The sequence below is a fragment of the Phoenix dactylifera genome, chromosome 2, assembly GCF_009389715.1.
Source record: "Phoenix dactylifera cultivar Barhee BC4 chromosome 2, palm_55x_up_171113_PBpolish2nd_filt_p, whole genome shotgun sequence".
Classification (NCBI taxonomy): Eukaryota; Viridiplantae; Streptophyta; class Magnoliopsida; order Arecales; family Arecaceae; genus Phoenix; species Phoenix dactylifera.
In genome coordinates this window covers 17,839,147-17,865,184 of record NC_052393.1, presented here as the reverse complement: position 1 = coordinate 17,865,184, position 26,038 = coordinate 17,839,147, and the positions used below count along the sequence as shown (strand labels likewise).

At 40.8% G+C, this 26,038-nt stretch overlaps 2 protein-coding genes across 2 annotated transcripts; both read left to right on the top strand.

Moving 5' to 3' along the window:
• Positions 1-244: 244 nt before the first annotated feature.
• Positions 245-13,524, top strand: LOC103719977. The gene is made up of 12 exons (XM_008809469.2): positions 245-443; positions 1,322-1,502; positions 1,581-1,643; positions 1,756-1,861; positions 2,380-2,484; positions 2,575-2,651; positions 2,732-2,846; positions 3,242-3,314; positions 3,532-3,723; positions 11,839-11,959; positions 12,888-13,112; positions 13,200-13,524. Exons 1-12 carry the CDS (start codon positions 379-381, stop codon positions 13,257-13,259), a joined length of 1,383 nt encoding a protein of 460 aa, XP_008807691.2. The 5' UTR covers positions 245-378; the 3' UTR covers positions 13,260-13,524.
• An 11,065-nt stretch (positions 13,525-24,589) lies between these two features.
• LOC103719978 lies at positions 24,590-26,038 on the top strand. The gene is made up of 2 exons (XM_008809470.4): positions 24,590-25,072; positions 25,152-26,038. Exons 1-2 carry the CDS (start codon positions 24,989-24,991, stop codon positions 25,875-25,877), a joined length of 810 nt encoding a protein of 269 aa, XP_008807692.1. The 5' UTR covers positions 24,590-24,988; the 3' UTR covers positions 25,878-26,038.

The window sequence follows — 26,038 nt, the reverse complement described above, 5'->3', positions numbered from 1 at the left end:
TTTATCGTAATACACACATACATATACATATACACATACATACATACACACAGAGAGAGAGACACATACATACATACATACATATATATATATATATATATATATATATATATATATATATATCCCGTCCGACCCGACCCAAACCCTAACCAAACAAAATCGGGTCGGATCTGCCGTTTGTATCCGCATCTCCGCGATGAAATAAAAGGGCTAGTGTCGGTCATTATTTTATAGAAACTCTTCTCGTCTTGAGCCCGAGCGCTGGGCGGGCTTTTTCTCACTCCCCGCAGCTTGCGGTTCTTGGTTCCAAGAGCTGGCGATCGCCATCGAGAAGGGGAGAAGGGAAGAAGGAAAGGAAGAATCGAATCGGGGGCAGCCATGGACGACGACCCTCTGGACTTCGAGATGGAAGACGAGATCCTCTCTCACCCCACTACTAAAAGGTCCTCTTCCTCGCTCCCAAACCCTAAGCCCTCTCGTTTGCTCTTCCCGTCCCTCGTTGATGCACGTTTTCTCGGTTGTTCTCTAGATTAGGGTTCTTGAAAGAAAAAGCCTGTGCTGACATTTTTTTGAATGGGGCCCCTGGGTTGGTATTGGCTCAACGATCTCTTCTTGCGTTCCTTTGAAGCGTTATTGATCTTTTGGGGCTATCTTTTCTCTTGAGATGGGAGATGGGTTAAAGAGGAGGAATGGTTCGTTCAGTAGTTGCTGGGAGATGTGAGTCACATGGTTCCTTTGTGAAATCGACAGCTGAAAGGCAAGAAAAAGATATCATACTATGGGACAAAGAAGATATGCCTCTTTCTGTTTCGTTCAGTACTTGTATATGCGGAGGACATGCAGATGTTTGCTGTGATTGAGAAAGGGGAGGGTGAGGATTTGACATTGAAGTTTATAAGAATGCAGAATAGTATTCTTATAATGAACCCTAGATAGCTGGGATCTTTTAATGGTCATAGTTTCATATTCCATGTTGTGATAAAATTTGATTATGCGCTTAGTGGATGAAGCTTGGTCATTTCTTTTTTTTCCAACGGGTCATTTATTTTAGCCATAATGTTAATGCTAAAATCCTAAATAGTAGTTCATATTATATGCGGCTGCAAATATCTACTCAAAAGGATGTTATTTTGGTTTATGTTATGCATATGTTGTATTTATATTGCATGTTTACTGAAACTTTGTTTTCATATACCATGTTTTCCTGGTTGCTCATGTAATGGACCAACTTCTCCCTGCTTAATTTTTCATTGAATTATATGTTCATATATGCCAGACAGATAAACTTAATGTAAGCTGACATAGAGATGATTATTTGCAGGAGGAAGGTAATAGGTTTGGATGATCTTCTTACTGATTATTATATGGAGAAAGTTAAACTTGATGAAAGTAAGTCTAAAAGATCAAGGAAGTCCAAAGGAAATAATTCAGATGAAGAAGATGACAAGGCTCGAGAAAATGAGAAAATGTTCTCTAAGTTAGTTGCAAAATGCCAAAAGGAGGCAAGTGGAGTGACTGAATCTGTTAATTGAATTACTTTTATCATCTGGTGTAGCACCTGATGTGGCCTTTGTTTATAGGTGAATGACATGAATACTGAAGATGAAATCCCCTTATGGGGTCAGAGGATTTTTGGGCATCAGGTTTCCTAAAAACATTTGAGTGTCATGCTTTGAGTCTTTGAGGTTAAACAGATTCTTCATGATTTAACATATCTTTCAATATTGATTACTTCTATTTTGTTATGGACTGCAGAAACATCCATTGCCATTTAGTCATACAGGGCCTGAAAATTGTGAACTTTTGCAAGCTTTTGCAAATAATGAACTTAATTCAGTTTTGGATCTGAATATGCAGCAAGGTTTACAATTAATCTTTCTTAGTTCTGGCTTTATCAACTTTATTTTAATTCCTCATCTTATTTATCAAAGTTTGTGAACAGAATGCTAATTGCACATATTTTAATTTGTGTACAACCATATTCTTACTAAATATCATAACAGTTACTCACAGTTGAGTTTTTGTAGTATCTCTAATATTTAATATGTTTTCTTTTTTTGACATACATGATGGGAAAGGTTTCACTATTTATGTTAAATTTATTCTGCATAATAATGTTATCTCTTAAAAGCTTTCCAGCCTTTTGTTGTGTTTATGATTTTATTCCTTGTATTGTGCTTCTAAAATATGCAACTTAAATAGTCTAATAGCTTAGAGCAATTTATCAGCCAATTGACTTTTCCATGACATCTTGAATGATCATATTTTTCTTTTTAAATTTATAAATAGAGGTTACATTTGATTATGCTTTATATTTTTTCTTAGTAGCTACATTTGACTATTCTTTTTTTTCCCTCCAATTACTTGCATCCTATGTAGGAGAGAGCTCTTTGGAGGGTTTGTTGATTAATGGATGGCTGTTACAATTGGCCTTAAACTGTGGTTTTGTTGAAGATTCTATAGCATCTTGGACATTTCACAGGAGTGAGTTTCTTTACACTGTACTGCACCTTCATTATCTTATACATTTGTAAGCTATATTGTCATCATATTCTCATCTTTTGGAGTCATTAGTGCTGTATTCTTCAAATGAGGAGGTGGAAGTTTCTGCATGTGACTTTTGGTGTAATATCCTCCCATCTAAGAATGAGGTAATCTTTTGATGCCTTTTGCATCATGCGTACTTTGATTTTACACCTTTTACATGTTTTAAATATTCTCAACTATGCAGGCTGATCAGCCATTATTAAAACTTGGATGGTTGCCTAGCTATTCCAAGCTAAAGGATGCTCTAGAAATCTATGGATACATTTATGATTCGTCACCTTCACAAGAAGTTAAAACAGGTTAGGTGTGCACAATGTGTCTATATGCTTTGTTTACAATATACATACACGTTGATGAAACTAAGATATCAAGGTCCCTTTCTATTTGTATTTTGTACGTTTAAAATCTTCACCTTGTGTTTTCAAACATACAGATGTACTATGGCATGTGTCTTGTGAAATTTAAGAGGAACAAAGGCTATTGTTGTTAGGTTCCACGGCTTCTATGTGTTTGAACATAGCTCATGCAAATTTGGGAACACTGTGAACATTGTTGGTTAACCTAATTGTTTTCCTTAGCATTATGGTCTTCTTTAATGATAAGAATGTCTTATTTTTTTGGAATATGATTAATCAAATATCTGTTATTACTAGTTGATGATATTGTTAATCAACTCAAAATTTTCATATTTCAGATTTTGGATGTGAAGGGCCACCCAGAAACATTATATCATGGATCAAAATTCTGTCGGCTTGTTGTCAAATTAGGTAACTTTTGGAGAAACTACTGATCATTATAAACACTTTACGATTTTACATTATAGTGAATTATATCATTTTTAATCTGATAAAAGTTGTTCCAAGTGTTTTATATTGAAATTTGGTCTCCATGGGTACACTTACTAAGCTGCATTATTTTGTTGATGTTAATTGTATGACCCAGTTTATGATACTAGCTTATATATTTTTTCTGTTTCTGTTACAGAAGTCTCAGGTCTATATTTTCTATCTCTGAAGTGGAGGAGTTGCTTCTTGTACTTATTCGCCTCTTCTTAGACCGTCAGCTTGAAGGCTTGTCATCCATTTTGAATGAATGCTTGCAATCGATCATTAGTTTCTTTATTGAAAGTGAATGGGATGCCAGCTGTAAGAAAGTGGCAGATTCTATTGCTAACAAGTAACTCTTGCAACTAGATTTATTTTGTAAATATGTACACCAAATTATGGTTATTACTTGTTGGATTAGATTTGTAGACTTCATCATTGTTGATGACTTGAATCCACAAGCTATCTGTCATCTTTGCATAGCTATACAGACACAGAAATTACTTGTCTTAGGTGTCTGTAGTCTTATAGAATTTTCTTAAAGAGATGCCATAATTCTTTCCAAGAGAAACATCCAATGTGTGCTTTCGTGATACTTTATATTTTGGAGGCTTAGGCATCAAATATGAATCAACAATAAGGTAGGATTCTGATGGACATCTTTGATTAGTAAAATAAGGCCATTCTTCTTGTTTACAGGTTTAATTCCAAGTTTTTCCTAGTATACCCTTTCCTAAACTCCAAGTTCAGATTATAGAAGTTGGGGATCAGTTTTAGGTATTCAACAAGTGATTGAAGTTAGAAAAAGGGCCAAATTTGGAAAGACAGCTTACTTTACCTTCAAATAAAAAAATAATTATCTTTGTTATATACCAGTCTACGTACATACATAGAGAGAGAGAGAGAGAGAGTTGGACAGCACACTTTATGTTAACTCCTTGGAAAAAGGAGTCAACGATTCAAGTCAATGATAGACTTTCCAGTTCTTACCAAAAAATGATAGACCCTCCAATACCTAAAAACCAAAATTCATGTGTTTGGTGGTCTCAAACCTAATCATCATGTAGGTTTTTAAAATTGGATGGTTTTAAATAACAAAGAAGTAGATGGTTTAATGGCATGATAGTTTGTTTCACCATGATCTAATGATCAGAACCTAGTGAATTTAAATCTATCCATGTTTTAAGATGTGTAGATCAAGATCCACAAAGTATACGTATGTGTATACGTATGTATGGTTATTTACTTAGCAGTGATGCCCTAGTTTTTTATTTACTTGCTAAATGCAATGCATGTCCTTATGATGCTAGCTTACTATTTTATCAGAACCTTTTGCTTGACTTTATTTTGCCATCTGGATTTTCCTTCAATATGCGTTCAAATCTCTAGCATGTGGTGCTTATGAGGAATTTGCTGCTTTTGTTCACACATATTGATCGCAAATTATTGAAGTTGTTGACTCTAACTGTGATGGTAAGTGTTTGTCCACTGAGCTCTGCAATTTCTAATTTTGTTGAATCTTTCATTTCAGTTCATTTCTCTTGCTTCCATGCTAACTACCAGCACAGCTTCAACCATTGCATGCATACCATTGCGTGCTTGCAATATTTCTTTTATAGTAGATGATGTCCCCATTATAGTCAATTACATGGTATAGTAGATGACATGCTTGCAAACATGCACTTAACTGTTTCCAAGTCCATTCCAATCCCATTTGGATCATAATTGGTCTGTTCTTAGTGTTGTTTGCTTGGCTTCTATTTGTCTTTTTCCCCATTGACTGTTACCTTCATTGGTATAACCTGATGTATTTTTATTCCTCTTAAGCAATTAATACACCTATTATGATATTCTTTTTTCCTCCAGAACTAAGCCCATGATACAAAAACAGTTAACCGTGATTATCTTGTGGAAAAATATGAATTTCGTATGCACAAATGATGGCTACTTTCTCTCTCTCTTTCCCCTTCCAACTCTCTCTCTCTCTCTCTGAGTTGTGAATGAAGAAGGCCACTTTAAAAGATTATTATGTCATAACACAAACTGTGTGTCATAAAGCCATATGTGCTGGATGATGGAGATAAACAACTCAGGTGGTAGTGCTGGCATTTTTAATAGTCATGTATGTTTAGTAAGTGATTTTCTTACCTGATGCTAAAGCTATCTTCAGCAAGAAGTTGGGGTTTATTTCAGAGTTTATGTGCAAATGTGATTGAGAGATTTTTTCTATATTTGACATGTTGTTGAGACAGGCTGTGAAGCTGAATTTTAAAATGTTACTAAGAGATCTTGGAATATTTCTGTAAGTTCAAGGAACAGTGGCAGTGAATATTAAAATAGGTTTTATGTTTTATGTAAAATATTGAAGAAACTCTTTTTTTAATTTTTTTTTTGGAATGGGGATGTTTCTATTGATTTGAGAAGGGAAATACATGACCTGATAGGTTTCACATGGTTTTGATTTCTATGTTGTGAAGTGAAACTTTACATTAAGTCTAACTATGGAAATTAACTTAAATTTGATGAAGATCCAATTCCTTGCTGTAATTAAGGCACTTAGATATACAAATCTATCAATATAGCCGGTAATCAGAACCATAGGCATCCAGCCTATTCCCAACTATTTGGGGTTAGTTTTAAGGGTCCTTATTTGTCAAGTGTTCCTATTTAGAGCCTCCTTTGAAATTATTCTAGGGAAGCCCTATATTTACCAATATCAAATTTGGATCTATTTTGTAGTTTCTAACATATTTTCATGCTTGGGATCCATTTTGTAGTTTCTAACATATTTTTATGACCCGCTTTCAACCTGATGTCAATTCTGACCTTTCTTATCCGGACCTGGGATTGGCGATGGAGGTGTTATCTATATAGCCATGTAATTTTTGATATTAAGAGAGGGATAATATGAACTTGCACAAGAAACAAGTTTTGATTTTTCAATTTGACAGGAAAAGTTTGATTATATAGTTTCTAATTTGGGCGACATTTTTTTCTTCCTTTGCATGAGGGCAGGCCATTGATGGATCATAGCTTAGTCCATGATCTTGACCTTGCGAAGATAGGGAAGGCTTGTTAATTAAGGTAGAACTGCACACCAATCTTTTGCTTTTGATTCATGTATTTGTTTCTCCCCTAAAATCTTCTTAGCAAGAATTCAAGGTGGTTTTCCCAAGGAACAAAAGGAATCAGATGTAATTTTTTTTATTTTGAAGTTGGGAAATTGAGGAGCGGCTCTCTTCCTCATATGTTATGGAGGAGCAGATTCATACTTTCTGAGTCTATCTTCAGAATTTTGAAAATATAAAAAAGATTGGCTTTTGATTAAAGCAAGTGTGAACTGCCTCAGAAAGTTGTTATCAAAAGTTATATTGCACAAAATTTGACTTTAGTCAATGTTAACATTCATGAAGAGAAACTGGTGTACAAACACAAAAAAGATGTGAAATTTGTATGAACAATGAAATGTTGAAGAGGCTTTACAAAACCAAGAATGGTTAGATTTTTTTAACAAGGGAACTTGAGAAAGATCAATGAAGAGGGGAATATAAAGGTTTGAAATTGAGTAGCTAAGAGTACTAGGACAAGCTTGTGGAATGAAAACCTTTTTAGGGCCTGTTTGGATAATCTTGTGCGATCCAGTGGGATTCACAGGACCCACAGGGAGGAAAAGATGACATAGGCTAGGCCAGGCTTATATTCACAGGAATACCTTCGGAGTGGGTCAGCTTGGATTCCATCGGGAGAAAAAAATACCTCAGCATGTCTTTTTTCCCCTTGCAAGAATGCGCTGGGAGAGATCTGATTTACATGGGCTTGGCCAGATCTCATATTCAGTAATATTAGAAATCTTGTTTCCAATCCTAAGAAGCCAGCAGGTTATCCAAACAGATCCTTAGTTAGATCTTGAAAGTCACCATGCATTACATTAAAATACATATGATGATGGGCAAACTATGGTGTCTATAGTGGATAATGCATTATTATTATTATCATCATCAGTTATAGATAGTGCAGCGTGAACTTTACATTAGGGGTTTAAAAAGGTTGTTATGACCCTGTTTGGATGATGGAAGCTGCTGCCACCATTGTAACTCCCAGTGGGTGTGAGTTCTCTTGAGAAGTGGAGTTATAGTTCGCCAGGTCCCTTGAGTCCTGAATTTCCATTGCAATGTGATTCATACCAAGGTGATTGACGTTGTCCTGGTAATATTAGGGTTGGGGATTAATTGGCTGTCCCAATTTCCTCCCTTCCTCTGCTCTTTTAGATAGAATATCTCATAAATTTAGACTATATGTGGGAAGCGGTTTATTTCATCTAGGCAAAATCTGAATGTGTACTGAGTTGCAGATGGAAATTCCATCCAAGTTGTCAATTGAATATATATATATATATATATATATATATATATGGCTGGTATAGAACAAATTGCACTTCCACTCCTTTCTTAATATAAGCTATCTCCTGTTTTCTTGAATTTGTCATGTAGTGGAAATTTGAGATATTCAAAGTAGGGACCGTGCACATATATACTCACATAAGGACAATTAAGTTCTTTTGTGCAGAAAGGTGGACAGCTATGCTTGGTTTTCTTATGATCTCAAGTTTAATTTTAATTTGCAGAAGTTGTTGGGAAAGTCGAGAATGTATTAACTATGTGATATTAAAAGTATGCCTTCCATGCTTATATTGTGGCAGATCTTGAGAGTGAATCCATCGACGAGGTGTTAAAGCAGAATCAACATTGGAAAGCAAATTTGTTCTTTCCTTGTTTCTCCTTTTTGTCATCCTTCTCCTTTCTATTGTTGCTTCTCTCCATTTTTTTTATTAATGCTCTGTTTTTTATGTGCTTTTGTTTTGGATTTTTTTCGTAGTGCTTTTAAAAGTATAAACTCTAAGAAAATTTTGGTCTTAAAGGTATGTCGGTGGTAATTATTTTTATCTGGGAAGGGGATTTAATTGGGATGTAAAAGGGCTCTAAAGAAAGAATGATAGTGGCCATGTTCAATGACACATGGGTTTGGCTAGATAAATGGTAGATCTAAAATCTATGGCAGGGTTTCAAGTGCGCTTGCTGTGGTTGGCGTAGACCATGTTGGGCTAGTATCAGCCCTGGGGATGGGTTGGCACATGCCTTACTGGCTATCCACGTGCAGTGGAACTAAAATGCTTGAGTTATGATTCTGATATATTTTATGTGGATAAGTATTGAAAGACTTCCAAATTGAGTAAATGTGAAAAGTTTTCAAGGAGATGGAAAAATTGCAGCCATTTAGGATGATAAACTGTCTGAATATAATTGAAATGGTATAAATGGAACATGAAAGATCTCAGAATATGCACTTGCATGCGATGCATGATGGGCACTATGATGGTGGAGGAATAAGGGAGATAAGAAACAATGTAACAACTTAGCCAAAGAGTGAGTAGATTGTCAATAAGGGAATGCACTTATGGGATTAAACACTGGCTTGCAGTTGATGTTTAATGCTTAAATTTAAATCCTTTAAATATAATTTTAATATCTCATAAACTTTTTGACCTAATATATAACAAGTGTAAATGCAACGTAAATTGCAGCATGTATGGTAATGCACCACATGAATCACTTAATTATACACATATTGATGTTATATGAAATCTTTTTTGTTCGACTGCCCACTTTTGAAAACCATTGTCTTTTTGAAGAGCGTCTCTGTTAGGCTGCGGTTTGTTATGGTGACAACTATCTGTCCTTAGAAATATTCTACCAATATTACTTCAAGTAGGAGCTACAATGTATGAAATATGCATCTATGAGGTTGCAATATGCTCCATTTGCTGTGCAGTTTCTTGAAGAGTAGCTTGCTTGTGTGTACTGCACTATGTTTGGTTTGCATTCTGACTCATCTCATTTAGCCATTAATAGTCCTTTGCTATTTAGAACTTTTGGTCAGTGTTTGGTTGTGGCATAGGGCAAGCCTAAAGCTTGGAATAACACTTGTCTACAAAACGACCTTAAAAACCTGGCATAAATGATGAATAGTTATGCTGTTCAAAGGTTTGCCTTACCGGTACCGAATTGGTACACAATCTTGTATTGTACCGACATTCGGTATGTCTTATTGTATCGAACCATACCGTGTGCCAACACTGTTATAAGATGGTACCAATACGGGGTCTGGACCGAGACAACGAACCTTGGGCACAATTATTCCAAGAGAACCTATCACAAGCTATTCCTGTCATAAATGCTTCAATTTATTCTAGTCTTTTTTTTTGCAATGGACAAAACTACCCTTCACTCTCCATCACATTTTAATCGAACCATAAGTAATGGGTACATCGTTATTTCAATTTGAACTGCTAACAATAGGTACATTTTCTTTTGACGGATGAATTTGGTTGAGTTCCCCCTTCCCCCCTTCCAATTTCATCTTTTAAATTTGAAAAGAAAAGTGACAAAGTTGAGCATATCATTTACCCATTTTATTAGAGAAACACGCCACTATTTTTATTTGGAATTGTGGTAAGGTAATTGACATTTACGATCTTATGCCAAAAAGCAACCTTATTCCTTATATTGAAACAAAAAAATGCAATTAATTATGCCAAACATAAAACAAGAATTTCTAGCCAAACAAGAGATAAGCATAACTTGTGGAATAACTTTGCAACAGAATAAATTCAACTATTTCAGTTTTTTTATTTTTGTCTGGTGAAACATAGCCTTCAAGAATTCAAGGCCATTGTCAAGGCAATTTATTTGAATTTTTTACCCAAACCTATCTCTAGGTTTCCTTAGATGCCTCTTCTTCGCCTTTTATTGTTAAATTTAAGCTCTTCTAGTTGTATCCTCTGGTCTATTCGTCAAATGACTCTACAATCTGAAGCCAACTTTCCATTGTTTTTTCTTCTCTTATTGCAATTTGGAGCTTTCCTAATGTATCTTTCTCTAACTTGCCTTTCCTTGTTTCAACACTTAGACACCTTGACATTCTCATTGCAGTTATCTTTTGACTATTGTTCTGATGCCTTCAGTGAGCTTGATATCACAATCTATGCAATGTATCCACATGGATAATGTTTTAGCTTAAAACTATTGAGGTAGAACAAATTGTGTATTTGTTCAACTAGAATCTCTTAATAGGTCCAGGTTTCAAACCCCACATGTTATTCAAAAGTAGACTAGTTCATGGGCCGGTCGACATGCCCGGCCTGCTCGAGCCTGAAGCCTTTTGAGCAGGCTCGGGCCAAAGATTTTGGCCCACGAGGCTGGGTTGGGCTTCGAAAATAGGCTCGTCTAATAAACATGCTGGGCTTGGGCTTGGGGATAAAACCTGGCTCGAGCTCAGCTTGACGCTTTTTTTTTTGGTTATTTTTGATGTGTTTGTAGACTTAATTGACAATGGTTGTTGATATGTGAACGTAATAGGATTATAGACATGTTTTCAGTTGTTGACAATATTTTAATTGTTCATATTTAATATTTCTAAAAATATTTCTAAGTATTTTGAGTATTCTTTAGAAAAGTTAAAAATAATCATGAAGTCCAACACTAGGTGCAAAGCCCAAAGCCCAAGTAAGAGCCAGACTCGAGCCTAGAAGGTAGGCTTGAAGGCCGGGCTGGGCTTCGGGCTTAAGAAAATTATGTTGACCTATGGGCTAGGCCCAATCTATGAACAGATTTATTCAAAAGAGAAGGTAAAATCTCTTGATATACGATGTAAAGGATTGACTGTCAAGGCTTGTTTAACTATTTGGTGTCAGCTTTTAAACTACTACCTTTCCTTTTTGGGGGGAGGGGTGAACTTCATGGGGAATCTTGGAAAAAGGGCTGAAGTGTGAGATACCCTAGGATTGAACCCTGGACCTCTTGTCAATGGAGCAAGAGGTGGTACCTCCCGAGCTAGTGGTCTGTGGTAAAAAAAAATTCATTCATCAGTAATTCCTATGCAATAATACCTCTAATGGTCAACCTTCTGCATTTTTCATATGGGCTGTGACCAACAACACTGGTGTTATAATCTCTCAAATGTTGGTTCTCGTAATGTCTGATTGTGCTTCTACTGTTCATAGAAGAAAGCATGAATGCGATCCTGATGAATAGTTTGTGTTAGATTGGAGATTGCATTAACATTTTTTCCTATCTCTCACTGTAAGATTTTAAATGTAGTCAAATTAATCTCCATTTGTTGAATAATCTCTAGTATGTCTTTAATTTTAATTAAAAGACCTTTTTTTTAATAATATCCCGACTTTAAGAAAAGAAATGCAAATACTTTCCTCTATTTTCCCCTATTCTGCTATAAACTATCTTTATTCTCATTTTCTTTTGTTTGCATTTTTTTCTCATGTTTGTCATTAACAAATATTCGTTTTCTGAGATAATTCTGAATCCTGGCGATTTTGAATTTCTTTTGTTTAGTACTTTCTCAATTCAACATATTTGCTTTAACATAATTCTTTGATCTGTTGTTACTGCAGAATTCCCAAGGATCTTAACTGCTTACGGATCGTGGAATGCATTTCTGGGGTTGGCAATCGTTCTAAGCACCTTAGGAGTCAACTGGCCTTTCATATACTAAAAAGTTGCTTTGATCAAAATGTGAGTTTCAACTTGATTAAATCTGCATAACTGTATCTAGTAGGTATGTGCTTGGGATGCTATTTTTGGCACTAATAAGCAATTTTCAAGAATAACATAATATGCAAATAATATGTGTTAGAAACTTGCTGATGCGAGGAGACTGACCAGGGAGGACTCCCAGTGATCCATGATCAAGTATCATTGATGGATCTCATTTTGCATCTAGATCATGCAATGACTCCAGGTTTATCTTAGTGCTCTTAGTATATCCAATAAAACATCGACCGGCGGACTTGATATGCCTCTTGTGGTATTTTATTTAGTCCGGCTGTTTAGTTGTTATTCCAAGAAAGAAACCATGATGTTATCGATTATTCCATAGAAGATCTAAAATAATGAAGAAATATGGAAATCACCTCGATTATTAGTGTTTCATCCAATCCGAACATATGATTTTGTGCTGCTAATAGTTTAGGCTTTAATAATCAAAGAGCAAAAGGATTTTATGGGAAAAAGCTCCAAAACATCCCAAGTAATAAGACTTTTCAAGAGCGGGAGACAGGATATAGGGCTACTATATATGAATTTTACAGTGAGCAATACATTGGTACTGGATTACACAGGAGTACTTGTTCCGGGATAGAATATGTTATGGACGAGCACTATAATTCTTGATTCTACGTATATTTTAATATACTTGCATAATATGGTGAGATTTATTAGTTTATTGTGAACATTATCTGTGGAAGATAAATAGAAGGGCAAGAACCCGTTCAAGTTTCATGAGTTGCATGTTAAAGAGCTAAATGGTTTTACTTTTGTAATGGGTTTTCCACTGATTGTGCTAGTCCAAGTTGTGCTGAAATTAAAATGACTTTTGGAGCCTGTTTGCAATTCCATATTTTGAAACATACACTAAATGGTATTGATTTGTTTTTCCATGTAGATAACGAGTTCTAAAGATATTCTCGAATTGCTCATGTCAATGCAATTGAAGGACAAGAATTTTGACTTCTTCAAGCTGTATATTTACCTAGTTCTAGCAGAGAATATGCTCTTGCCTTATCATCCATTAGGAGAGAGAGATGTAATTACTGACATGTGGTGTAAATTTCTTCGAAACTGTTCAAGCCAAATTACAAGCACAGACTGGAGGTCCTACGCATCAAAGGTGAGCAAATGATTTTGTACGTATTAGTTGTGTGGTTGTGTTTATATCCTTTTGTGCTATTGCTATGCTTTTATTTTCATCCTTCAGGTCCGTTACAGAGCTTCGTATCTTCTCCAGAACACCATCCAGAGAAGGAATTGTCAATAGAGAATGTGCAGTTTGTTCGTTTTTTTTTTGGAGAGTAGCATCATGCTTCTAATTTGCCCTTACATAATCTTTCTTGCGTTCTATATTTGCTTGTTTCAATAGCTTAACTGCAGTTGAAAAAACAAAGATGTTATGGTGCTGCAATGGAAACTACATAGATTGGCATGGAAAAAGCTGCCAGCTTCTTGATTTTTGATCTGCATAACAGAAGGCTATGTTGTTTGGATCAGCTTCATTTAAATTTTGCTATTCTTCTTTTGATGCAGCAAATCAATGTGGTCGCTTGTTTAAATGGCTATAACTTTAGATATATGAGGATATGTAGTTGGGGCTCCAGTGGATAACATTGCTTGAGAATACTCTTGCAAGACGATTAGTTTGTGTGCTACTTCTAATTACCCTAGAGAATGCTATAAATCTTGCTCGGAATTTCATCTTCTCGAAATTGTCCATAGGGATTAGTACACAGCATTGACGTTGATGGCGATGGAACATGAGTTGAATGCAACAAAACTGTCTGTTTAATGTTTAAACTGCTTGATAGCCGCACATTTTCTTCAGATCTTGCTTAAACCTGTTTTTTAAATACTCTCCTGGAGCAGCTAAAATAATTGATGCAGTGTACTAGGCGTGTCCTGGTGTGGTAGGTACATAGGACTCGATTGGTTTGGGAAGGGGAGTGAAATTGTGGGCAACAGAGAAAAAAAAAAGTGATTGGAGTTTTTTAAGTTGAGAAATGGGTAAGTGGTTTTTTTATGTGAATATATGAAAAAAAATTTGTATGGGACATCAGAAAGTTTATTTTTCATCCGTTGCAAAATAAATAATTTTTTTTTCAAAAGTGTTTTTTAAAATTTTTGATAGAATGAGGTAAATAGTTTTTTTTATTAAGAGTATAATAAGTATTTTATACTATTTTTGGGGAAAGTAGATATTCAACTAAAATCATTTTGGAATGTGTTATTTTTGCATGGCCAATCAAATAGTCTGCTACTTTGCTTCAATTGCTTCCTTTCTTGCCCGCTTGCACACATTGCTTCCTTTCTTACAATCAAAAATAGCATGCAGGCGTGATGGTCTATAAAAAATAGTGTGCTATTTTTGCAAAGTAGCCCACTTTGCTTCCTTCTTAACAATCAAAGATTGGATCCCCAACCCTTCATGTTGCAAATTGCAATGGTTGACATGCCTCATCCCATACCACGGTGTGCACTCTCGTTTCCTCTCCCAAGACGCCCCAAATAAAATTTTTGAAAATTTGCTCCATCTTCCGGAGGGAATCGAAGAGCGTTCAGAATCGACCAGTGTTATTCGGCCCATCATCGAGAAATTTAGATTTCCGGCTATCCCATTTTGCCTTAATAGTTTGTTCCATATCCCTAGATTCTGCCCCTTGGATCCTTTCGCATTCGCTCATCATATAGGGACCACAGATTTTTCATTAGTGAATAATCTTTTCCTCTCCTGTCTGTAACCTAAAAATCACAATTTTAAAGTAAAAATATTTTGATTACGTTCTCTTATGTTAGTGCATTTGCACATCTATAATCATTAAAATACACGAACATTGACTTTTTCTGACCTAATGCCCAATCGATCACTTTCATGAAGAGTGCGTGAAAGTACAAGAAAGAGAGAGAGAGTACAGATAAATCAGAAGAAAATCAAAACCAAAAACAGGAGGAAGAGAAAGAAGGTAGAGCAAGGAGGGCAATCACCGAAGGAAGACTAGAAGCCTAACAACGAAACCATAGTTTTAATCCTCAGCGAAGGTCAATCTCTAAGCAAGAAATTTGCTATGTCACAGACAACAGAAGTAGTTTCAGATTGATTGCTTTTGTTTAGATTTTCAACTATAAGGATCTTCGTTTTGCTCGAGATGACCACAGACACCTTGATATTTCTTAAAGCACTGGACACTCCCATGTATGTAAACTTAGCAATAGGGGGGTCTTGAAGTAATTCCAGTAGATTAAGAGCTCTTTCAAAAGAAAAATAACATTCAAAAATAACATTCCTGCTGCCGGGAATTAGTTCAAAAAATTAGTTCAGATTTTCAAGATAAAATACAAATGATTTCTGCTCTAAAATCTGTGCAGAATAGTTTTCAAAATCCGCTCTAAAATCTCAGAATATTTTGGATGGCTCGGCACCACACTTGATCAAGGCTGGGCTTGGCTTACTTGGGCCAAGCCCAACCAACTCCTGGGATGCACAAGTTAAAGGGTGACAGCATGCGTAATCGAAGAAAAAAAAAAGGTGTAACAACATGGATGAAAAACTTTTGGACACAATAAAAAGATACAATCATGTCTGTCCCATCACGCTTGCACGCTATATAGCTTTCGGGCAAACTTTGCAGAGATGCATTAGATCTTAAAGTAGGGTATACGAGCCCGGCTGACAAAGATCTAAGCCAAAATGACTTGAGCTCTCGTAGGTCATACTTAGAATGGATCTAGATTTAGGTATTCTTGATTGTCCTACTTAGGATTAAAACTATGTATAGCTACATTCCCATCCTAAGATTAGAAATTTAGAACGGATCTAAGTTTTTAAGGAAAACATAGTCTCTTGGATGAGGTCTAGTTTGATGAGATCTTCGCTCATAAGTCCTCTACTCTATACGTCCAAGCAATCCATGGTCTGATGCCTAAACTTCGGATGTCTACCTAGGCATGCAGCTGAGTCAGAACCAGCAAACAACCAGTTCCAAACCGTCTTACAAAATGGTACCTTTTGGACCCAAGTTTTGGGCTCAAATCAACTCAAACCCGTTCTTGCCGAAATGTTGGTACTTATGTTCGACGCCATGAGCACGAGGTCGAGTTCAAATCGGAATCATTTGGTGCCGAAGTGGAAGATGCCATGGATTCGGATGGAGCCCACCGCAGAGGTTGCTGGGGAGCAGCTAATAACCGGAAGAAAACCGCATGCTACAATATGAACTAATTAAAGACCGCTGTTTCCATGACCAATGGAGCAAAGCTGGACTGTAGCTACGTTTACATGATAAGGTTAGGCATTCTTTTTTACCGGTTGAAAGTGTAGGTACTCCTTAATTCAGTATATAAGAGAGAAGCATTGCGTGTGCCGTCCAATATCATCGAGTGATGTTTAAGTGTTACGAGATAATCGAGATGTGCTGTCAGATGCATTGCATCTCCATGGGTGTTACGATTAGTCATCTCATCAATAAGGTTTAAAACCTTTGAGGACGCATACTCTCGAGTAGAAAGAATTATGGATGAGTTCAATCTGAATTGTTGATCTTCAGAGCCTCGATGATGGACTCTTGATATTACAAATAGCTGAACGCGATATGGCTTTCGGCTTGAACTTGGGTGCAATGCCTTATGTTTTATGCTATATTTAGTAAATACTAGATACTTCCGATTCCATTTCCCCAAAGCATTGATGGAATGCTTAGCAACATTGATTCTTATCATCCTCTATATTATACAAATATCTAGGCATAATAAGCACTCGAGACAATATGGCATGGAAAAAATCAGAAGTAGTATAGCTCAATTCATGATTTATTTAATAAAATTATACCATTTCAAGTTTTTGTGTCTAAATAAGACATTCAGATCACGAACCGATTGCAGAGAGTTGAGTAATAATATCTAAAAAAGTTCTCAACAAACTTCCATCTTTGGAGCTGTAAATTAAAGACCAGCTTCTTGAAAGTCTTTTAGAACGACTGAGAGAGTGAAAAAAAAGCTGAAACGAAGCTCTCCTATGAAGATGCATCCATTTCTTTCGAACCAAATGGTCCAAGACGCCAATGTATTGATTGAAAACCATACTCTGGCATCCGATAACCCCAAGGGTCCTCAAGGTATATATGTAGGATTGCATCTGATATTGAGAGAGTGGAGATAATGTCTCCAGATAGAGGCTGCATGGCCAAGTCACTGAATCTACCAAAGGACGAGAAGCAGAGCGATTCCAATGTCTTTTTTGGAGGTTGTCCGCAACGAGGAGCCTACCTTTAGAGAGAGAGATGTTTGCCATTCTAATAAAAGAGGCTCAGGGTGTAACAAGTTCTCCCTGGTGAAGGAAGTGACAGGCAGATTGAGAAGAGAAAATGCCAAAAGCCTATATTCAGAGTGGCAGCCCCAGATAAGTAATTGGAAGTGTGGTCACTCGACAACCAAGGATTAGAGCACATCCATCAACTTCGACCGGAGATCTACTTTTGAGTCCAGAAACCATCTTGTTGGGGGAAAAATGGACTACCCAATAAATACAATTAAAGCACCCAAATCCGACAGAAGACCGAGCTCATGCAGACCGAGCTTATGCGGGCCGAGCTCAGAAGACCGAGCTCATGCAGACCGAGCTCAGAAGACCGAGCCTAGAAGGCCGAGCTCGTCGTCCACATGTTGTGGCCACGCCCTGTAGTAGTCTCATTGCACCATGCTTTGCTTGCTGGCTATGCCACAACATATCAACCAGGGACAATACCCTGCTACGACTATCAACAATTAAATGCGCACGATTTCCACGGACCTCCAGCCAGCTCAAAATCTCAGGCCATCCACGGCAACTCGTTGACTCACTCAATCTCGTCCAGTCATCCACGACAACTCATTAATTCACACGATCACGTTCAATCATGAAGGTAACTCATTAATTCGTTCAATCACATCACAGGTAACCTTGCACCCCTCCTATAAAAAGGAGAACTTCTTCCTCTTAAATAGAGGACTTCTGACTTTTGGCTGGGCCGACAAAATCCCGCTCTAACTTGAGTGTCGGAGGGCCCTCATCGGAATCCCACCAATGAGGCTTTGTGCAAGTCCACCGCCGCGCGGGAGGTGGCGCTCGTCCTCTTCTTCCACTCATCGGCAGCTCTTCGACTCCTCCGGCGGGGTCACCCTCGGGCTAGATTTGAACTACAAAAGGAGGGGGAGATCTCGAGGTCCCCTGGAGAAAGCTATCCGCCGCCGCACCACCCGCCGGAGCTCCTTCTCCTTGGTCCGCGGTCACCCCCGGGTCTAAATTCCAGCAACAGTTGGCGCTAGAGGAAGGGCCCGAGTCGTGATCATGAGACTAAGAAGCAGAGGAGTCTTTAATGCCTCTCGGCATCATGCTCCAAGTCCCGGACGCTCAGTCCAGAATTCACCACCAAGACCTCCGGTAGATCAAGTTCCACAAGTCCAACCCGAGCAGTTCGACGCGCTGGTGCAGCAAGTCCAAGCGCTAGCCATTGCAGTCCAAAGCCTGCAACAAGTGGAGGCCCCTCCTGTGCCGCCTCCACGGGTTCACGTCAAGCGGAGGAAGAAACTTTCACCCGAGGCATAATCAGGCACGACTCCCGCTGCAACGACGTGGGACGTGGGGGGAACCAGTGAGAAGTAGTAGCTCGAGTCTCAAACCAACGAGTTGGAGGGGAAGAAATATAAAAGCTGAGGCCTGGAGGAGGAGAGTTATGGAGTTTTAAAATGGGATTGTAAGCCTCTGTGGCAAAGGGTACAGTCCCATTAAGTCCCATTGCCCTTCAAACTCTTCTGTCTTCCTGCAGCAAGTAAGAAACCAGTATGTACTCCCTCCTCATGGGTGTAAGTCCTCAGGACGGCGCTCGCGACGTTGCTCTCCTGCAGAGCGTCGCCATCACCGAAGCCCCCGCCGAGCTCAGAAGGCCGAGCTCATGCAGGCCGAGCTCAGAAGGCCGAACTCGTCGTCCACATGCTGCGGCCACGACCTGCAGCAGTCTCATCCAGGCCAAGCTCATGCAGGCCAAGCCGAGCTTAGAAGGCCGAACTCAGAAGACAGACCTCAGAAGGCCGACCCCAAAAGGCCGAGCTCCGAAGACTGACCTCAGAAGGCCGAGCTCAGAAGGTTGAGTGCAGAACGCCTCCCCCAGAAGGCCAGTGCTGAGCCAAGTCCTGAGGGACTTCGAAGCTCGGGAACCATCAAAATGTCTCCAAAAGATATAAGACGCCATTATGGCTTTAAATAATTTCAATATTTTACCTATTTCCAGATTGGAGAATGCAAAGGACGACATATGGGTATCTCCACCTCCAACATCGCCCCGATCTGAGTGAGGGCACACAATCACCAACGGACGAAGTCCGTCTTCTGTATCCATCTCCATCAAAAACCTCGACCAAGTTCGGGATGCCCCGCTGAATCGACAGGGAGCTTCGGCTCCCTCGACCTCGGAAAACATCGCAGGGTCGACAGGGAGCCTCTCTCCCTCGACCTCGCGCATGATCCCCCGACTAAGGTCGGGATGCCCCGCTGAGTCGACAGTGAGCCCCAGCTCCCTCGATCTCGGGAAGCATCGCAGAGTCGACAGCGAGCCCCAGCTCCCTCGACCTCGCGCATGATCTCCCGACTAAGGTCGGGATGCCCCGCTGAGTCGATAGCAAGCCCCAGCTCCCTCGACCTTGGGAAGCATCGCGGGGTCGATAGTGAGCCTCTCTCCCTCGACCTCACGCATGATCCCCCGACTAAGGTCGGGATGCCCCGCTGAGTCGACAGTGAGCTCCAGCTCCCTCGACCTCGAAAAGCATCACGGGGTCAACAGGGAGCCTCTCTCCCTCAACCTTGCGCATGATCCCCCGACTAAGGTCGGGATGCCCTGCTGAGTCGACAGCGAACCTCAGTTCCCTCGACCTCGGGAAGCATCGCAATTCGACAGCGAGCCCCAGCTCCCTCGACCTCATGCATGATCTTCCGATTAAGGTCGGGATGCCTCACTGAGTCGACAGCGAGTCCAAGCTCTCTCGACCTCGGGAAGCACCGCCGAGTCGACAGCGAGCCAAGTCTCCCTCGATCGCGGGAAGACATTCGACGCCATTTCGACGACATTCGACGCCTCCTACGACGACGCACCCCGATCTGAGTGGGGGTACCCTGCTGAGTCGACCACAAACCAAAGAAGGCCGCTGAAGTTGACCTCGAAGCAGAGTCGTTTATCTCGGCTTGGACAGCTCGTCTTAAGGCCATTAGCTCCGACTGCACGAGAGGTTCACCCTACTTAGCACATACATCTCCATAGACATTTGGCTATATTACAGGATGATCGACGACTGGACTACTTCCTTCGCCCGAGCCAAAAAGCAGCTCGAACTCGAAAGTCGGGGGGTAGTATTGGGAGAAAAATGGACCACCCCACAAATACAATTAAAGCACCCAAATCCGACAGCAGATCGAGCTCATGCAGGCCGAGCTCAGAAGATCGAGCTCATGCAGGCCGAGCTCATGCAGACCGAGCTCATGCAGGCCGAGCTCCGAAGACCGAGCTCATGCAGGCCGAGCTCATGCAGACCGAGCTCAGAAGACCGAGCTCATGCAGGCCGAGCTTATGCAGACCAAGCTCATGCAGGCCGAGCTCATGCAGGCCGAGCTCATGCAGACCGAGCTCAGAAGACCGAGCTCAGAAGACTGAGCCCAGAAGGCCAAGCTCGTCGTCTACATGTTGCGGCCACGCCCTGCAATAGTCTCACCGCACCATGCTTTGCTTGCCGGCCACGCCACGACATATCAACCAGGGATCATACCCTGCTACGACTGTCAACAATTAAATGCGCACGATCTCCACGGACCTCCAGCCAACTCAAAATCTCAGGCCATCCACGGCAACTCGTTGACTCACTCAATCTCGTCCAGTCATCCACGACAACTCATTAATTCACACGATCACACTTAATCATGAAGGTAACTCATTAATTCGTCCAATCACATCACAGGTAACCCTGCACCCCTCCTATAAAAAGGGAACTTCTTCCTCTTAAAAAGAAGACTTCTGACTTTTGGCTGGGCCGACAAAACTCCGCTCTAACTTGAGCGTCGGAGGGCCCTCATCGGAATCCCACCGGTGAGGCTTTGTGCAGATCCACCGCCGCGCGGGAGGTGGCGCTCGTCCTCTTCTTCCACTCACCGGTAGCTCCTTCGACTCCTCCGGCGGGGTCACCCTTGGGCTAGATTTGAATTACAAAAGGAGGGGGAGATCTCGAGGTCCCGTGGAGAAAGCCGTCCGCTGCTGCACCACCCGTCGGAGCTCCTTCTCCTCGATCTGCGGTCACCCCCGGATCCAAATTCCAGCGACACATCTCAACCGAAGAAGGATTGTGAATTTGAAGGACCTCAAATTAGCCTCCACATCATCACAAAACACTAAAATGTCGTCAGCATATTGTCTCTCAAGTTACTCTCTCCCATTGTAGAGAATTCAAATCCAAAGCACCTACTGATATCTTTTGTATATATGAGACAAGGATCCTTGCTCTTTCATGACATTGCTAAAGGACTACTACAAGCAACTTCACAGATGTGTTCTATTTTTTCTAGCTTCACCTTCTTGATAATATCTTGAAACATGGATAAAGAAGCATAGGTTTAAGTTTACGAGTCTGAATCATTTCAAATTTCTCTGGTTCGAGCTTCCACAACAATTGAGATCTGTAATCTGTATAGAGGTAGGTTCTCTTCAATTAGATTAGAAATAAATGCGATGAATCACAGCCCATCAAGTTCACGTTTCTCGCAAAAGAAAAGAGAACCATATAGATTTATGGTGGATCCCAAGGTACGTACAGAGGAATCCGCCTTTCCTACCTTCCAGTGGGTTCGCATCTCCACTATTCCATTCTCCGGTGAGCAGTTCCTCTTGGCCGCTTTTTGCCTCCCCGGCCTGCCGCGCCGTCCTCTATCCAACCCTTCAAATCACTCAATAAATAAAGGAATGGGAGGAGACACAATGCGGTCACGAGTCACCTTAGCCTTGGCTTCCCCTCCAAAATATCTGCATTCTACCGAGGTGGTAGCACAGATGGTACGCAACTTTGTTTCCATCGATATAACGCGCATGCAATGATTAAATATGGAAATCAGATATTTTCTGCCTGAACGTACTCGATAGGAACACTTCTGATCCATTAATACTGAGATAGTGCTGGAGTGACGTACTCACATATAGGTAACCACGGATCGGAAGGGATATGAGTATATTATCTACCCGCATCGCACATTTTTTGATAAAAGGAGGCTCAATGGAATCTGCTACGCGGGTGAAGTTGATTCTCCTCCCCCTCCTTTTTCCTAAAAATAAAAAATAAAAATCCCAGTACCTCCAACTCCAGGTGCAGGGCCACAGTGAAGTGCCCTGCTATCTAACGCCCGTAGCCGCAGTGGCTTTTTTCAAAGTGGCACAGGGGGTGGTCCTATTGCACCATACGTAATGATTTGTTAAGTAATATCTTTTGTTTGGCTATATAATCTAAGTTACAACAAGCTCACCATGTTATATAACTGGAACAACGGTATTGTTCGTCCTTTTTGCCGTTTATTTGTATAAAAGATAGTTTTAAATTCAAACCTTTTAAAGCCAAATTAAAAATTATCCTTCATATGATATAAATGATTATTCAAAGTACGCTATTATCTCTTGTTTTTGCTTGCATTGACTGATAATGAGCATGGTAACTTATAATTGATATTATTTCTAGCATAGCAGCGACCGGATAACAGATGTAGCAGTTCCATTATTTTTCAGTAGAGGAAATCTATCAATTCCAAAGTGATGAATCGTTGAAGCAACTTTAAACCAACCATTAATTAGAGTGGTCGCATTTTGATATCACTATTGCAATGAAAAATAATAAGCAATGAGAAAAATAACGGCAATAATTTTTTAAATAGCAGATTATCAATTAAAAAAAATTATAAGTTTTATGATTAGTATAGATGTCCAATAACAACCATCATTACCACCAAAGTGGTAGCACATATGGAACGAGGCTTTGTTTCTACCGGTATAGTCCAAGTTCGAAACGCACGGGCATCGATTAAATGTAGGAACCGGATGTCCCTCGTCTGACCGCACTCTGTGGGTCTGCTGGTATTGAGGTGGTGCTGGGGTGACGTACTCACACATAAGTAATCACGGATCGGAGAGGATTTGAGTGTACCTGCATCGGACATATCCTGGTGAAAGGGGGGCCCAGTGGAAGCTGCTACGCACGTGGGATTAATTCCTTTTCTAAGCAAAAAAGAAAAAAAAAAAAAGAGCCATCATTTGTGTTCCATGAACTAAATAATAGCAATCATCAAATATTTCTTCGAGAAACTTACAGTTTCATCTCCTTAAGTTTGGACGGTTTCTGCACATGGTCTCTCGTCTTTAAAAAAAATTCAAAATCGTCCTTCAAATTTCTAAAGTATTCTAAAGTGGTACTTTGGTTCACCAACCAACCAGCACCATTAGCCCACCATTTCAAATAACCAAAATGCCCTCACCCTCTTCAGGAGGAGATCGTTGTTGGTTGGTGGTGGGTTGCGACAGAGCAGCCAAAAGAGAGAGGGGAGGAAGGAAAGGTGGCTTCTCGAGGCCGAGACGCTGAGAAAATAGGAGAAATCTCTCTATTCATTGAGAATCCATTAAAAAAAAATTAAGAATAGAAAGATGATAGGTAAGAAGAAGAAAACAGAGATGTGGACATTGAGCACCACAGCTATCATGGTAGCCGGAGAGAAGAAAACAGAGCTCAGAGAAACTATTAAGAAAAAAACAGAGCTAGCTTTAATAGTGTGAGACACAAGAGATTAAGGAGAAGAGAGAAGAGAAGTAGTTAAAATGACCTCTTCCTCCTTCGGCCTGACCTTCTTCTCTTCTTCTCCTCTCCACCACCATCCTTCAGCCCCTCCACCATCGCCACCATTCTTGTTCACTTCCTGCACTTTTGCCTCCTCCTTCTCCTCCCCGCCACCCTAGCCTCTTCACTTCCTATGCCTTCACCTCCTCCTCCTCCTCCGCAGGACCTTCCTTCTCCCCTCCCATCCTCCACCACCACCGTACCCTTCTTAACTTCCTTTACCTTCACCTCCTCCTTTTTCTCCTCCCCACCACCCTCCTCCCTTCCCATCCTCCTCCACTACCACCATCCTTCTTCACTTCCTCCGCCTTCGCCTCCTCCTCCTTCCCACCACCCTCCTTCTCGCCCTCTCCGCCTCCACTGCCATCTTTCTTCACTTCCTCTTCCATTGTCTCCTTCTCGCACCATCCTTCTTCTCTCTCTCTTCCAAGGCCATTTTCGTCCCATAATAATTTTATATGGTGTGATAGTTACGTGCCACCATTATGTTAAAGCACCATTTTGTTAAAAGAGATTAACTACCGAACCATTATGGAACATTATGGAAACTATTTATAACATTTTTTAAAGATGAGAGAGAAGAGTGTGTAAGTCATCCAAATTTAAGAGAATGACACTGTATTTTTTTTTTTTTTTTTAATTTCTTTCCTATAGCATATGGCATTACCAGAGATCCATTATGATGATAATTATAACATTACTAAAGCCCAATTCTTGATTAATCCAGATAAGAAGGAAGAGTAATAAAGAGTAAACCAAACAGACAAATGATTCTACACACGCGTGATAAACGTGCCATATATTCTTAGTGAACTATAACAAAAATAAAAATCTTGATTCAGGCATACGATACCGGGTGGTGACTGGAGAACAGGCTCAAAATGGTAGAAGACGACGCGTGGGGGCTATAAAGAGTGGTGGTCGGTCTCCCCACCATCTCTCTGTTCTCTCTGACAAAAGGAAAGAAGAGTGTGTCCGTCTCTCTATTCTCTCTGACAAAAGGAAAGGAAGAGGAGTCTGTGCGTCTGAGTGTGCGTGAGAGAGAGAGACAGAGCTCGTGAACAGTGACCACCCCGTCCTCTCCAATCCCTCCCTCAGATTACTCTTCAATTGGACATGGACGACCTCCACCACCACCACCACCACCAAGCTATTGCTCCTCCGCCTCTCGCCGGCTTCCCCTGGGAACCACCACCGCAGGTACCTTTCCTCCCCTCCTCCATCCCCGGTTCTAACTCTTCGTCCGAAATTAACAAGAAACGAAAACGGATGGACGTAGGAGGCAAGCGGAGTCACCGCGGAGGAGCTCAAGGAGGCGCTCCTACGCACCACGCTGGAGCTCGAGTCCACCCGAGTCGCCGCACAGGAGGAGCTCCGGCGAATGGAGTCCCATGCCCTCCATCTAACCCACCTCCTCGAGATCGCCACCCGCGAGCGCGACGACGCCCGCGCCCTCCTCCTCCTCCTCCTCATGGACCATAATCACCATCTCGCATCAGTTTCTAACCGTCCCGCCCAGTTGGACGAGGGGAGCAACGTGGCGGCGGCGGGGGGATTGTCGTCGCCGTCGTCGTCGGATGGGGGAGGAGTGGAGGAGGAGAGGAGCAACGGGGCGTCGCCGCCGGCGGGGTTGGCGGCGGTGGAGGCGGCGGCGCTGCGGCGGGGGCTGCCGGAGAAGGGGCGTCTACTGGAGGCGGTGATGGCGGCGGGACCGCTGCTCCAGACGCTGCTGCTGGCGGGCCCGCTGCCGCAGTGGCGCCATCCACCGCCGGCGCTTCAGACCTTCGAGATCCCTCCCGTCTCCATGGGCCTCCTCAACACCAGCAACAACCCCGTCACCAAGAGAGAGAGGGAGGAAGTGGATACGACGACGACGACGACTGTGATGGGGTTCGGTGTGGAGCGGTCGCTGTCGCTGCCGAATTCTTCGACGTCGTCGCCGGAAACCGAATTCAATGGCAGCGACGTTTCCGAATACCGAAGGATCAGCTCTTTCTACCAGTGACTCTTGCTTTTCTTTTTATTACTCAGGTTTGGTTACGGGTTAAGTACTTTTCTTGTCATGCTAATTACTACTAAAACGTGTATTTATTTTTTTGGGGAGTTTGTTAACGTTATATAAATGTATCTAATATATGATGATATTGAGAGTGAATTTTCTGATTA